The 12,418-nt window shown below is 38.7% G+C and overlaps 1 protein-coding gene across 1 annotated transcript in view; it reads left to right on the top strand.

Annotated features, from left to right (window-relative positions):
• Positions 1-12,418, top strand: part of Clcn5 (chloride voltage-gated channel 5) — a 143,948-nt gene that overhangs the window by 92,505 nt on the left and 39,025 nt on the right. Inside the window, exon 4 of the mRNA XM_074063790.1 lies at positions 5,330-5,476. Coding sequence (XP_073919891.1) covers positions 5,330-5,476 — 147 coding nt within the window. The remainder of the gene's footprint in view (positions 1-5,329; positions 5,477-12,418) is intronic.

The following is a 12,418-nucleotide window of genomic DNA, read 5'->3' as shown; positions in this document are numbered from 1 at the left end:
TCAGTGCTACTCACCATCTGGAACTCATGGACATTTAATACATTTACATTGAAATAAAACTTGCTGAGTTAGCTACTCTATTAGCCTCAGTTCTTCTCATCAACGAAAATGGTTCATGTTTTCAGATTAGATTTCTAGAAACCTGGAATGCCTACTCATGATACTGAGTACTTTTTGTAGGTTCTTTGAATGTAGAAAATCCCAGAGTCAGACAAACATTAGCTGTAAATATTGACTCTGATGCCATCTGTACTTAAGAAAGAATGCTGATGAGGGCAAGGAACATGTCTTGTTTGGATTTTATGATTTGTGTGTAGGTTAACATTGTTTCCACTGTTTTTTTTTTCCTTTTTCTTCTGTTGAGTTTGAAATAGCAACAAAAGTGTCAAATGATATCCTTGGGAATTTAGTACTGGCCTCTGAGGGAAAGATGAAAGTTAGAGTTACAGATTGAGTAACCTTGGAACTAGACAGGTGGGGTGGTGCATGTCTGTAATCCCAACACTTGCCAGGCTGAGGCAGGAGGATCATAAATTCTGGGCCAACCTAGGCTACATAGTGAGAACTTGTCTCAAAAAAAAAAAAAGCTAGGCATTGTGGTTTATGACTGTAATCCCAGCTAATTAGGAAGTAGAGATTAGGAGTATCACAATTCAAAGCCAGCCCAGGGTAAATGTTAATGAGACGCCATCTCAACAAAACAAGCTGTGCATGCATTAATCCCAGCTAGGTGGGAGGTGTAGGTAGCAGGATCACAGTCTGAAGCTGGCACAGGTAAAAACACAAGACCCTATCTGAAAAATAACTAAAGCAAAAAATAGGACTGGCTACATGGCTCAAGTGGTAGAGCTCTTTCCTAGCAAGCACAAGGTCCCAAGTTCAAAATCCCCTAACCTGCCAAAAAAAACCACCAGAAATGCTTGTGACCAGAAGTTTCACATTTTCAATTTTTTTAGATTTTGGAATATTTGCATATACATAGATATCTTGAAACTCGTTTGTGTTTCATATGTAGCTTATACACATAGCCCCAAGGTACTTTTATACCATATTTTTAGTGAACCCATGTTTTGACTGCCACCTATCACAAGAGGCCAGGTATGGAATTTTCCATATGTGGCATCATGTTGGCATTCAAAAAATTTTAGATCTTGAGGCATTTCATATTTCTGGCTTTTGAATTAGAAACAGTCAACCTGCAGTTGATTTTCTTAAAGGATAAAATAAGGATAAAATGAGTAAGGCTGGGAAGTGTCTTTTATCTCTGTCAGATGGGAGCTAAGATCCACAGTAAAGTGGACGGGCAATTTTTTTCTTTTTGTTTATTTGTTGTTTGAAGAGGACATCTGTATGTGTAGCTGGCCTAGGTTAAGGACCCAAGCCCAAGTTGTGTGAGAGGGACACACTGGGAAGGGTAGCTTGGCTTGTGCTGTTGTAGTTTAAACATGTTAAAGATGATGTCTGGACTTCACATTGATTACAGGCTCTGCTGTGGGATCAGAGCCCAAGCAGGTAAAGGGGGTGTCTACATGAGACACAGGTATGAGGACAGAATCTGCAGGGCAGAGATGGGGAGATGAGAGACTGATTATATTCAGAGACATTGTTCAACAAGGTAAAAAAAAAAAGCTAAGGATGATAGGATTTTTCATTGTTAGTGAAAGAAGGTAGGGAAATTACAAACTAGACTGAACCCTGTCATGCTGGGTTGGAAGCTGAGACCTGCTCTCAGGAGAAGGAGAGAGAAGAAGGGAGAATAGGGAAGCAGGGAGTCCAGCAAACAGGGATTGGTGAGTAGCTCAGCTGAGGCTGTTGAACATGTTGCTTAGCATCCTAGGCCCCATTTAATGCAGTGAGGCTGTTTTTCAGGCTAAGGAAATAGTTTTATGATCAATAATAATTTTATACATTATTAGGATTTTGGGTAAATGTGTCCTCTTCTTTACCCAGCCATATATCATCATGGAAACATGGTAATGTTCCAGTATAAGCTTTATTTAGTTCACAGGTGCACAGATTTTAAGGTATTCATTCATACTACAGAATAATGAGAATGCATTTTTTAAAGTATCATAAATATGTTTCAACAAACTTTTGATATGTGTGAAAATAATATCCCAAGATAATATTTTTGTTGTTTTTCACTATAATCTATGTCTCAATTCCCATTTTCTCAGAGGCCAGATAGAAAACAACACTGAAAGAACAATAATCAGATAGGGTTGCAATCAAGATAATTCTGTTTTTTATCAGTGATGCGGAAAGATGTTTGCCTTTACGTATTCACAAAATAGGTATTGGAGAAATGCTGTATATATCAATACATGCATTATCAATCACATGAAAATTACTTCATTAACATTCCTGTAAAAATGATTGTTTAACCTACAGCTAGCACAAAAGAGAAACATTGGAAAGAATATAGATCACCTTTACAATGTTGTATTCTCAGCATTGTAAGAATCCATGTATTAAAAGGAAAAGGAAGTCAGTCACTGGTAGCTCACGCCTGTAATCCTAGTTACTTGGGAGACTGAGATCGAGAGGATTGCAGCTCTAGGCCAACCCCAGAAAAAAGTTCTTGAGACTTCATCTCAACCAATAGCTGGGCATAGTGGTATACAACTGTCATCCCAAAGTATGTGGAAAGCTGAGATTGGGAGAATCACAGTTCCAGGCCAGCCTGGGGTAAAAAGTTTGCAAGACCTCATCTCAATGGAAAAAAGCTGGGTGTTGTGATGCATGCCTGTTATCCCCTCCATGGTGGGTGGGAAGCATAAAATTAGGAGGATCGTGGTCTAGGCCAGCCTGGGCAAAAGCTGAGACCCTATCTCCAAAATAACCACAGCAAAAAAGGACTGGAGGTGTGGCTCAAGTGGTAGAGCACATGCCATGCAAGCCTTAGGCCCTGAGTTCAAATCCCAGTACCACCAAAAGGAAAAAGAAAAAAAATCCATATTCCTCAGCAACTTTTATTGTAACTCTCACAATGTACCTTTAAAATTCATTCATTTTAATAAATTAATTTTTAGTTGCCAAAAAAACAATGTACAAAGCAGGTGTTCAATGATTTTATCAGACAAAACAATCATTATATGCTACTGAGTATAGATAGCAATAGTGTATAAAATTTGTCAACTGAGAATAAAATTTGTAAACTTTGCTGTCTTTATAAAACCAGAGTGACAAAAATTAGACCAACTTCTCCTGGCCTCTGACTCACATAGTTTCAGATTCACTCACGTTGTGCAGCATTTGCCCAGAGCCAGCAAGGCAGGAAGAGAGTGCATTTCTTTAGTTTGTATTCATATTTACACATGAGTAAACAAAACTTCCCCTTGAGTATCTGTTCTCTTGGTTTTACCCATTACCTTGATGTTCTTAATTACTCAATTTTTGCCTCCCAAACTTCATCTCATCTAGCCTACTCAGCACCATTTTTCTGTGTCCCAATGTCCCACAATGATTCATATGCAATGTCACTCACACTTCACTTGAGATGGTCTCCTTATCACAGGTGAGATATTGTGAAATGGAGTACATGATTTGGAGCTTCCGTTTAAAAAGCACTACCTGGGCAAATTACTTAGCATTTCCAAGCTTCACGTTCCTCATTGGTAGTAGGAGTTATAATGCCACAGCATTAAAAATGAAAGAATTCACTTTAAGCACTAGCCCAGTGTCTGACAATTGATAAGCACCTGGCAAATGTTGGCTCTTTCTCCTCTATGTTCAATATTTAAAATATTTATCTGCTCAGATTCCAGTTTTCAGGCCTATTATTTAATTCTATTTGATTCCTACACATTCATCACCTATCATTCCAACAACCTAAAACAAGAAGTTTCCTAAAAGAGTTAGAAACCTCAAAAGGAATATTACTTAATTAAATAGAACTTTCCTGGCTATGATTTTTGACCAAGAGTTCACTTTTTAAAATGAGAGGGGGTAAGGATTTTATAAAGTAAAATTGGCCATAATGCTGTTTTCTTTAAGAATAGTGTACTAAGATTTTGAGGGGAGTAAAATTTATAATCTGAAGATTTGCCCTTAGGATGTAGAATTTTTTATTCTTAAGGCAATATTAAATTCTTGAGCAAACAATATGGCACAATATGCCTCTTTTTTCCTGAGTCAATCATTGACATTTCTGTGCATCTACATTGTGTTAGGAGGTCCTGGAAAATCCAGAGGCAAAAGAGAATTCTTTTTCCATCCCCAAATGGCCAGTACATTTCTCACTAGTGATGTGTAGTTTTTATTTCAGTAATTACTTGTGAATTCCCATTATCCTTGTACGTATACCCTCGGTTGGTTTCATGCTCATTTGTCCTTGAGAACTTGTTTGGAGGTTCTATTAGGAGAACACAGCCACTCGTATACCCTTCACTGGAAAACAGTTATTGTCTTCCACCCAGCTTATGGAGTGGTGAGGGAGGAAGGGGGGATACCAGCCTAGCCAACCAGGTCAGCCAGATCAATCCTGGTGAGCAATGGAGTGAGAGATGTTGCAGCCAGATCGCCCTCACATCCTGGTTTTATACTTATTTGAATGGTTGTCAAAAAAACACCATTGATCTGAGTATAGTGACACAGGCCTGTAATCCCAGCTCTTGGGAGGCTGAATCAGGAGGACCACGAATTCTAGGCCAGCTTGGACTACACAGGGAGACCCCCATCTCAAAAAACCAAATCAAATCAAACACCATTAAGTACATGGTTAAAGCTAGAGTAATGGTATATTATTTAGAGAGGGTAACTGAATATATTAAGTAGCTTTCAGGTCTGTATTGTCAAAGTAAGAGCCTAAAAAAAAGACATAAGTGGCCACCCTAAAGGTGAAAACCACCCAGATGTTCCTCAAATGATGGTTAGATAAACAAACTAGCTTATCCATACCATTGAATATTGTTCAGTCATTAAAATGAGTGAAATACCAATACATACTGTAATATGGATGAACCTTGAAAACATGCTAAATGGAAGAAACCAAACGTAAAAGGCTGTACACTGTGTAAGTCCATTTATATGAAATATTCAGAGTCAGCAAATCCATTGAGCTAGAAAGTACAATAGAGGGAACCAGGGGCTTGGAGATGGGGAGCTTCCATTTACTTGAATACAGAGTTTCTGATGGGGATGATGAAAAAGTTTTACAAGCAGATAGTGGTTGTGGTTGCACAGCATTGTACTCAGTATTACTGAATTGTATACTTCCAAGTGATTCAGATGGTAAACCTTGTTATGCGTACTTACCTCAAAAGAAAGAGAATCTGGTTTTGAGCTTAGATGCCATTGTGATAAGCCTGCTGTTTCTCTTTCTGCCCAGGAGCCATGGATAACAGAGGCTTTCAGCAGGGGAGCTTCAGTAGCTTCCAGAGCAGCTCCAGTGACGAAGACCTGATGGACATACCAAGGACAGCTATGGACTTCTCCATGAGAGATGATGTTCCTCCCTTAGACCGAGAGATGGAAGGTACCATTATTACCGACCACCATTGCTTTTTCAAATTACGTTTAATTTATGCAGAATAAACGGCCTTTATTTTCTGGCATACAGTCCTATGAGTTTTAACACACTGCTAGATTCTTGCAATCACCACTGACAGGATACAGAATGGCCCAGCCCCTAAGGAATTCCCTCCTGCTAACCCTGAGCAATCAGACCTCCCTCCTCTCTGACCCCTGCTGTCACTGATCTTTCCTCTATCCTTCCTAAAGATGTCACTCATGGAATGTCCATGATGTCATATTCATGGAATAGATATATCTTTTCAGTACATGAGAGCTTTGGTGTAGCCTGAGTGTATGAGAGTGCTTATTTCCCCCATAATCTCACCAGTGCTGGAAATATTGTCATTTTACATTCTCACAATAGAAGGTAAATGATTTCCATTATTTCAGCTCTCATTTAAAAATAATTTTTAATTAATGAAGTTGAACATAGTATCAGCTGTTTACTAAACAGTTTAACTCCTTTTCCCATAAGTCTTCTATTCATGCAATACTTTTATTTTTCTAATGGGCTGGTTTTTGAGCACTTAGTATGAACAAGGCAATATTGAAAACACTGGAGATACAGTGGAGGGGTTAAGACAGATACTGACCTAGAACATTGATCTAGTTGGGGAAGATAATAAATTAGTAAATATAGTATTCCTTCTGTATCTGAGGGGGATTTGTTCAAGAATCCCCTCAGATACTGAAATCTGTGGATGCTCAAGTACTTTATATAAAACGATGCAGTACTTGCATAGAACCTGTGCACCTCCTCCCATCTACTCAAAATCATCTCTAGGTTACTTATAATACCAAAGAAAAAGTAAATGCTATGTAAATAGTTGTTATATTTTTTAAAGAAAGTAATGATCAGAAAAGAGTCTGGGCATATCTGTATAAACCATTTTTTAAAAAAATTATTTTAAGCCAGGCACAGTGGACTCAAGAGCTGTAAATCCTAGCTACTTGGGAGGTAACTTTTAGCAAGACTCAATCCCAACCGACAAGCTGAGCATGGCGACATATGCCCATAATCCCAGCTATGAGGGAAGTAAGTATAGGAAGGAGGATCATGGTCCAGGCTAGCCAGGCACAACATGAGACCCCCATCTCAAAAATAACCAAAGTTAAAAGGTCTGGCATAGTGGTTCAAGTGGAAGGGCTCCTGTCTAGCAAATGTGAAGCCCTAACTTCAAAAATCCCCAGTATTGCCAAAAAGAAAATTCAGCCCTCAATTGATTGATTAGTTGAAACTATAAATGCACAACCTGCAGATACAGAGGGCCGCTGTAGCCAGAGTACTTAATTACCCATTGTGATAAGTACCAGGAAGGAAATAAACTGAATGGCAATAAATGATAACTGGAGAATAACACTTTAGCTAGGATGATTGGGTAAGGACTCTCTGAGAATGTGACAAACTTGGGATGAACGTATCAGTATGACAAATACAGGTTAAAAGGGATTACAAAAGACTGGGAGCAGTGTCACACACCAAGTACTCTCAGCACTTGGGAGGCTAAGGTTGAAGGGTCTAGAGTTTGAGGCCAGCTTGGGCTATAGAGGGAGATCCTGTCTTAGAAAACCAAAACTAAACAAAAAACAAGGATCTCAAGAAATTTGCCTTGGGAAGATACTTCAAGAAAGTGACACCAGGAGACAGCCTCTGGATTTGAAGTTCATAAAAAGAGAATTACTTATGGTTTGGTATTTCATGGTTTTCTGTATTTGCCTGCTTCCACAAAAGGGAACTTTGTGTGTTCCTTCCACTTACATATATTTACAACTGCGGTGCATCAGTTACAGCGACTGGTGCATCACTGGCTCTAGTAAAGTGGTCAGGTAGGGTTATCCTAAACTGAGACTCGCTGCCTCTATTTAAGCCTTCTGTTTAAATCAGAGAGGTTAGCTTAGTTATTGTTACTGCTTCTAATAAAAAATGGTCTCATGTAGCCTTCCTATCATCAAAGTCCTGCTTGTGTGTTCATGTTGCTGGCAGTAGACAATTGGGGCATCAGTGTTCATTGTTCCCATTTTATAGACTGGAAAACCAAGGCAAGACAAAATTTTTTTGACATTGCCTGTGATTGTAGAATGTGTTTTTACATGAGTAGTCCTTCCCCACTTTTCACTTGCTTTTCTAGGAGAATTACTGATTATGGTTTACAAGGGCTGACCATAAAGTAACGAGGCTGCTCTTTGTGAGCCACATGTGAAAATCAGCCCACTTACTACACTCTGTAGTGATGCAGTGTTCTTGCTTTGCTTTCAAATTTTTCTTACTTTATTTAATGTTTTCACATGGGATTTCCTAATAAAGACAACACCAATAGAGAAAGGTCACAAAGTCCTTGAGATGAGATGGTGAAACTGTGCATAAAATACTACATTTTTGTACCAGGCACAATAGCATGTACTAAAAAGATTAGTTAGAAGGAGCTTGAAAGGCAGTAAAAGTGGTTCTGGTTTTCCAGATGGCTAGAGAAATTGATTGATGAGATGACTCAATAAATTATGCATGGCACTGCTAAATGCATCTGAGGTAGTGTTATAGTAGTCTGTAAATTAAGAGAAACATAAACACAGAGATCTGAAAGAAGCAGAGGAGGAGGAAAACAGAAAAAAGCATTGAGTAACAGGAAAACATTCAGAGCTGTTCTCATGGTCCATCTGTTCTCACTTGCCCGCTTCTGCAGCATGGGTCTCATAGTCAGTGCTGCATCCATTCATTCATTCACTGTTTGTGGGGCACCCAGATATGAGCCCAGCACTGTTCTGTTTTAGTCATGCTCTTTGATTTCCTCTTTCTCTCACTTCCTCATCTTTCTACCCATGGTTCCTTGCTCCTACCTAACTGCCGAATGAGGACATATTCCTGGCAGAGGAATACCTGCCACGCGGGTAAAGGCACAGCAGCATGAGAGTATCTTTTGAATTCTAGAAACAAAGAGTCTGCCTGCATGAGGCCTAAGGCTCTTAGGCTTGGGAGGGTGGTAGCAGAGGACAGCAGAGGATAGGGAAGGCTATCTAGCTAGAAATCTAGGTGGGGTCAGATTGTGTGTGCTTTGGGACCTTATCTTATAACCAAGTCACCAAAAAATGATTTAGAAGCAGAGGAATGATATGATCAGATGTGAATTTTTGAGAATTGGCAGTGTGAAGAGTGATTGAGGGGAAGTGTGGACTGGAAACTGTAAGATCAGTGAAACTGTTACTGATTTAATAGTCTAGGCAAAAGATCAAAAGGCCTGAATGAAGACAACAGAAATGAAGAGGAAGAAATAATAGGGTTCTGGAGAAATTTCAGAGGGGAAATAAATAGGGCCGAAAAGATATGGGGAATAAAATAGAAAAGAATCTGGGATGACTTCAAAGTCTAAGCTTTGTTATGGGGTAGGCTGTGTTCCCCAAACCACCTGCAGAGTCTCAGTATAACCTCCCGATGTCCCAGAGCAGAAAAAAATTATACCAGTCAGATGTGACAGAATGAAAAACGTAATGGGACTTGAAATCTACCATGTAACTTGTGAAGCAGTTCTGGTTGTTGTGCCATACTGTAAAAAAAAAGTCACAGTTTTTCTCCAGGGATAAATGGAAAACATCTTGGGCTCCAGCTCATAAAGAAACCTACTATCATGACCTCAGTTAGGCTCCCCTGAGCCGTCTGACTAGAACAACTGTGTGCAGAGAAGAAAAAGTACTCAGGAATCTATCGTCCTCATAATGTGGGAACTTCCCTAGACACTTAGCCTGGGAGAGCGGCAGTTGCTGCTGCTTTTTGAATTTGAAAAAACAGTGACCTGTGTGAAGAGCTCTGTGGGACCACACAGCACACCAGTTTCATGTGCTGAATCTTAAAATGACACCTATGGTGGTTTCCACAGGCTCTACGGGCTTCCTTTAGGTTATTTCATAGGAAAATGGGCAGATTTTAGAGTTGATAGCCACGCTGTTTCCCCCATTTATTTTTATTAGCTAAAGTACATACTTTATTCAGATTCATTTAGTGTTTACCTTCATGTCTCTTCCAGGGTATCATGTTACGTGAAGTCATCACATCTCCTTAGGCTTCTTGTGGCTGTGATGCATCCTCAGATTTGCCTTATTTTTGATGACCTTAACAGTTTTGAGTACTTGTTAGGTGTTTTGTAGAATGTCCCTCAATTGGGATTTATCTGATTTTTTTTTTCTCACAATTACACTGGGATTATAGGCTCTGGAGAGGAAGACCATTGAGGTCAAGTGCCCTTCTCAGCACATCATATGAAAGGCCCATCCTGTAAGCATGACTTACTGTTGTTGATGGTAACCTTGATCACCTGGTTGATTTATTGTTCTTGGGTTTCTCCACTTATGTAAAGAAAGCTACTCTCCCATTTTCCATACTGTGCTCCTTGGAAGGAAGTCATTATGGTCCACACTTAAGGACTACAGAGTTATGTTCTACCTCCTACAAAAATAATTTGGGATTGTTACGCATGGGAGATTTGTTTACTGTCTCTTATTGATTTATTCAATCACTTACATCAGAATGGACTCACTTATTTTATACTTTGGGTCCTGCAAATTGTGCTAGCTTTAGTCATTGGGAGCTCTTCTAGTTGGCTCCATTTTCCATACCCCTATCATTATGGGGTTTAAAAAACACTTCCTTACTTTTTGCCACTATCACATGCTCCAGGCTTGTGCAGTATATTTCCTACACTGGTACTAGAATTAGCCATCTCAGCAAGGATCCCTGGTTCCTTTCACAGGACAATGGTATCAGAAATGAAGATATAGGCATTTAGGCATGCTCATTTCCACCAAGGCATTGTTGTTTCTAAGCCCTTCAGTCAACTGAGTAAGAAAATACATGTATGTATACTGACATACATATATATGTATATGTGTAGCTACCTGTATCTACATTAAGCTAAACATGAGATCATACTGATTGATGTCTCTACTTGTAAAACATTACCACATGGGTTATTTTAGCCCTCCTCCTCTTGCTAGTCTGTAATCTCCACTCCAATAGTGAGAAACCTGGCTCCCACCATCCATTACATAACTGTTCATTTTCAGTATACATATATAATGATTTCAGAACTATTAACCAGTACCCTGCATGAAAGAGAGCTTTATCCATTAAAGTGCAGTGTTTATGCACAATTCCTTTTGCATTTGCTCCTACAGATTCCATTCATTTCCATAGTTACTTGGGTCATTCCCTTTTACCCTCATCCTCTTCAGTGAGGCTGTTTCATAAATTTGTGATATACATAGATTCTTTTGTCATATTCTGCATTCCATTCTGGGATCCCCCAACACCTAAATGGTTTTTTAAAATTTGCATAATTAAGTTCTGAAGTTCTTTGTGCTAAAGTTCTATGGATTTTGACAAATGCATAGTGACATGTATCCACTATTACGGTATCATAAAGAATAGTTTCACTGCCCTAAAAAATCTCCTGTGCTTTACCCCTCTCCTCTGAGCCCCTGAAAACCACCCTTCTATTTATTGTCTCTGTAAATTTGTCTTTCCACAATGGAGTGGCACAAGCCTGTAATCCCAGCTGCTTGGGAGGCTGAGGCAGGAGGATCAGAATTTTGAGGTCAGCTTGGGCTATTTAGAGTTCAAGGCCAGCCTGGCCTACATAGGGTGACCTTGTCTCAAAAAATAAACAAACAAAAAGATTCACCAATCTTTCTGTGTGAATCGATAGCTCATTCCTTGCTATTACCAGATAGCATTTCTTTATCTAGATGTTCCCCTGTATTTTTTTTAATCTATTCACCTTAGAGAAGGACATCTCAGTTGCTTCCCATTTGGACAGTTGGGGAAAAAGTAGCTATAAACATTATTTTTTCAGGCTTTGGTGTGGTCAGAAGTTTTCAAATGAGGTGTGTGTTTAGATATGAAATTATTAAATCATAGGTGAGACTGTGTTTAGTTTTCTAAGAAACTGCCATATTGTCTTCCAAAGTGGCTTACCATTCTGTACTCATTCCAACAAAGAATGCAAGTTCTTTGGTATTGGCAGTGTTTTGGATTTTTGACCATTCTAATAGGTGTGTAATGGTATCTCATTTTGGTTTGTTTCTTTTTTTGGTGGTACTGTGATTTGAACTCAGGGCTTCACACTTGGTACGCAGGTGCTCTGCCACTTGAGCCACCCCGCCAGCCCCCATTGTTGTTTTAATTAGCATTTCGCTAACGATAAATGGTGTTGTTAGTCTTTTGCTTTTGCTCTTTGCTATGTGTATATCTTTGATGAGTTTTAGATCTTTTGCCCACACAGTTAAATTTATGTAGTTTTCTCATTATTGAATTTTAAAGTTCCTTGTATTTTGAATACCACTTCTTTATCAGATACATGTTTTGCAAGTCCATGACTTATCTTTTCATTCTCTTTACAGTAGCTTTTGTGAAATAGCTTTATTTTATCTATATATGTATGTATGTATGTATGTATGTATATTGTACCAGAGGTCAAACCAAAGGCCTCCTGCATGCTAGGCAAGTGCTCTGATCTTGGGAAGAAAGTATGATGTTAGTTATTAATTTTTTGAAGATGTTCTTTACTAAATTAAAAAAATTATCCTTTATTCCTAGTTTGCTGAGAGTTTTAATCATGAGTGAATGTTGAATTATATGAAGAAAATTTTGATGGTAATCGATATGATCATATAATTTTTTTTCTCCAGCCTATTGATATGGTAGATATGTTGATTTTCAGAATGTTGAACCAGCCTCTATACCTGGAATAAATCTTGGTTGTGATATATAGCCTCTTTGTATACATTGTTAGATTTGATTTGCTAATATTTTGAGTATTTTACATCTATGTTCATGAGAGATATTGATCTATGCTTTTTCCTTTCTCGTAATATCTTTATTTGGTTTTCACATAATGTTGGCCTCGTAGAAGAAGTT

This window comes from Castor canadensis, chromosome X, assembly GCF_047511655.1.
Source record: "Castor canadensis chromosome X, mCasCan1.hap1v2, whole genome shotgun sequence".
In the NCBI taxonomy this organism is placed as follows: Eukaryota; Metazoa; Chordata; class Mammalia; order Rodentia; family Castoridae; genus Castor; species Castor canadensis.
The sequence above is the reverse complement of the archived record's forward strand: the minus strand, read 5'-3'. Positions and strand labels throughout refer to the sequence as shown.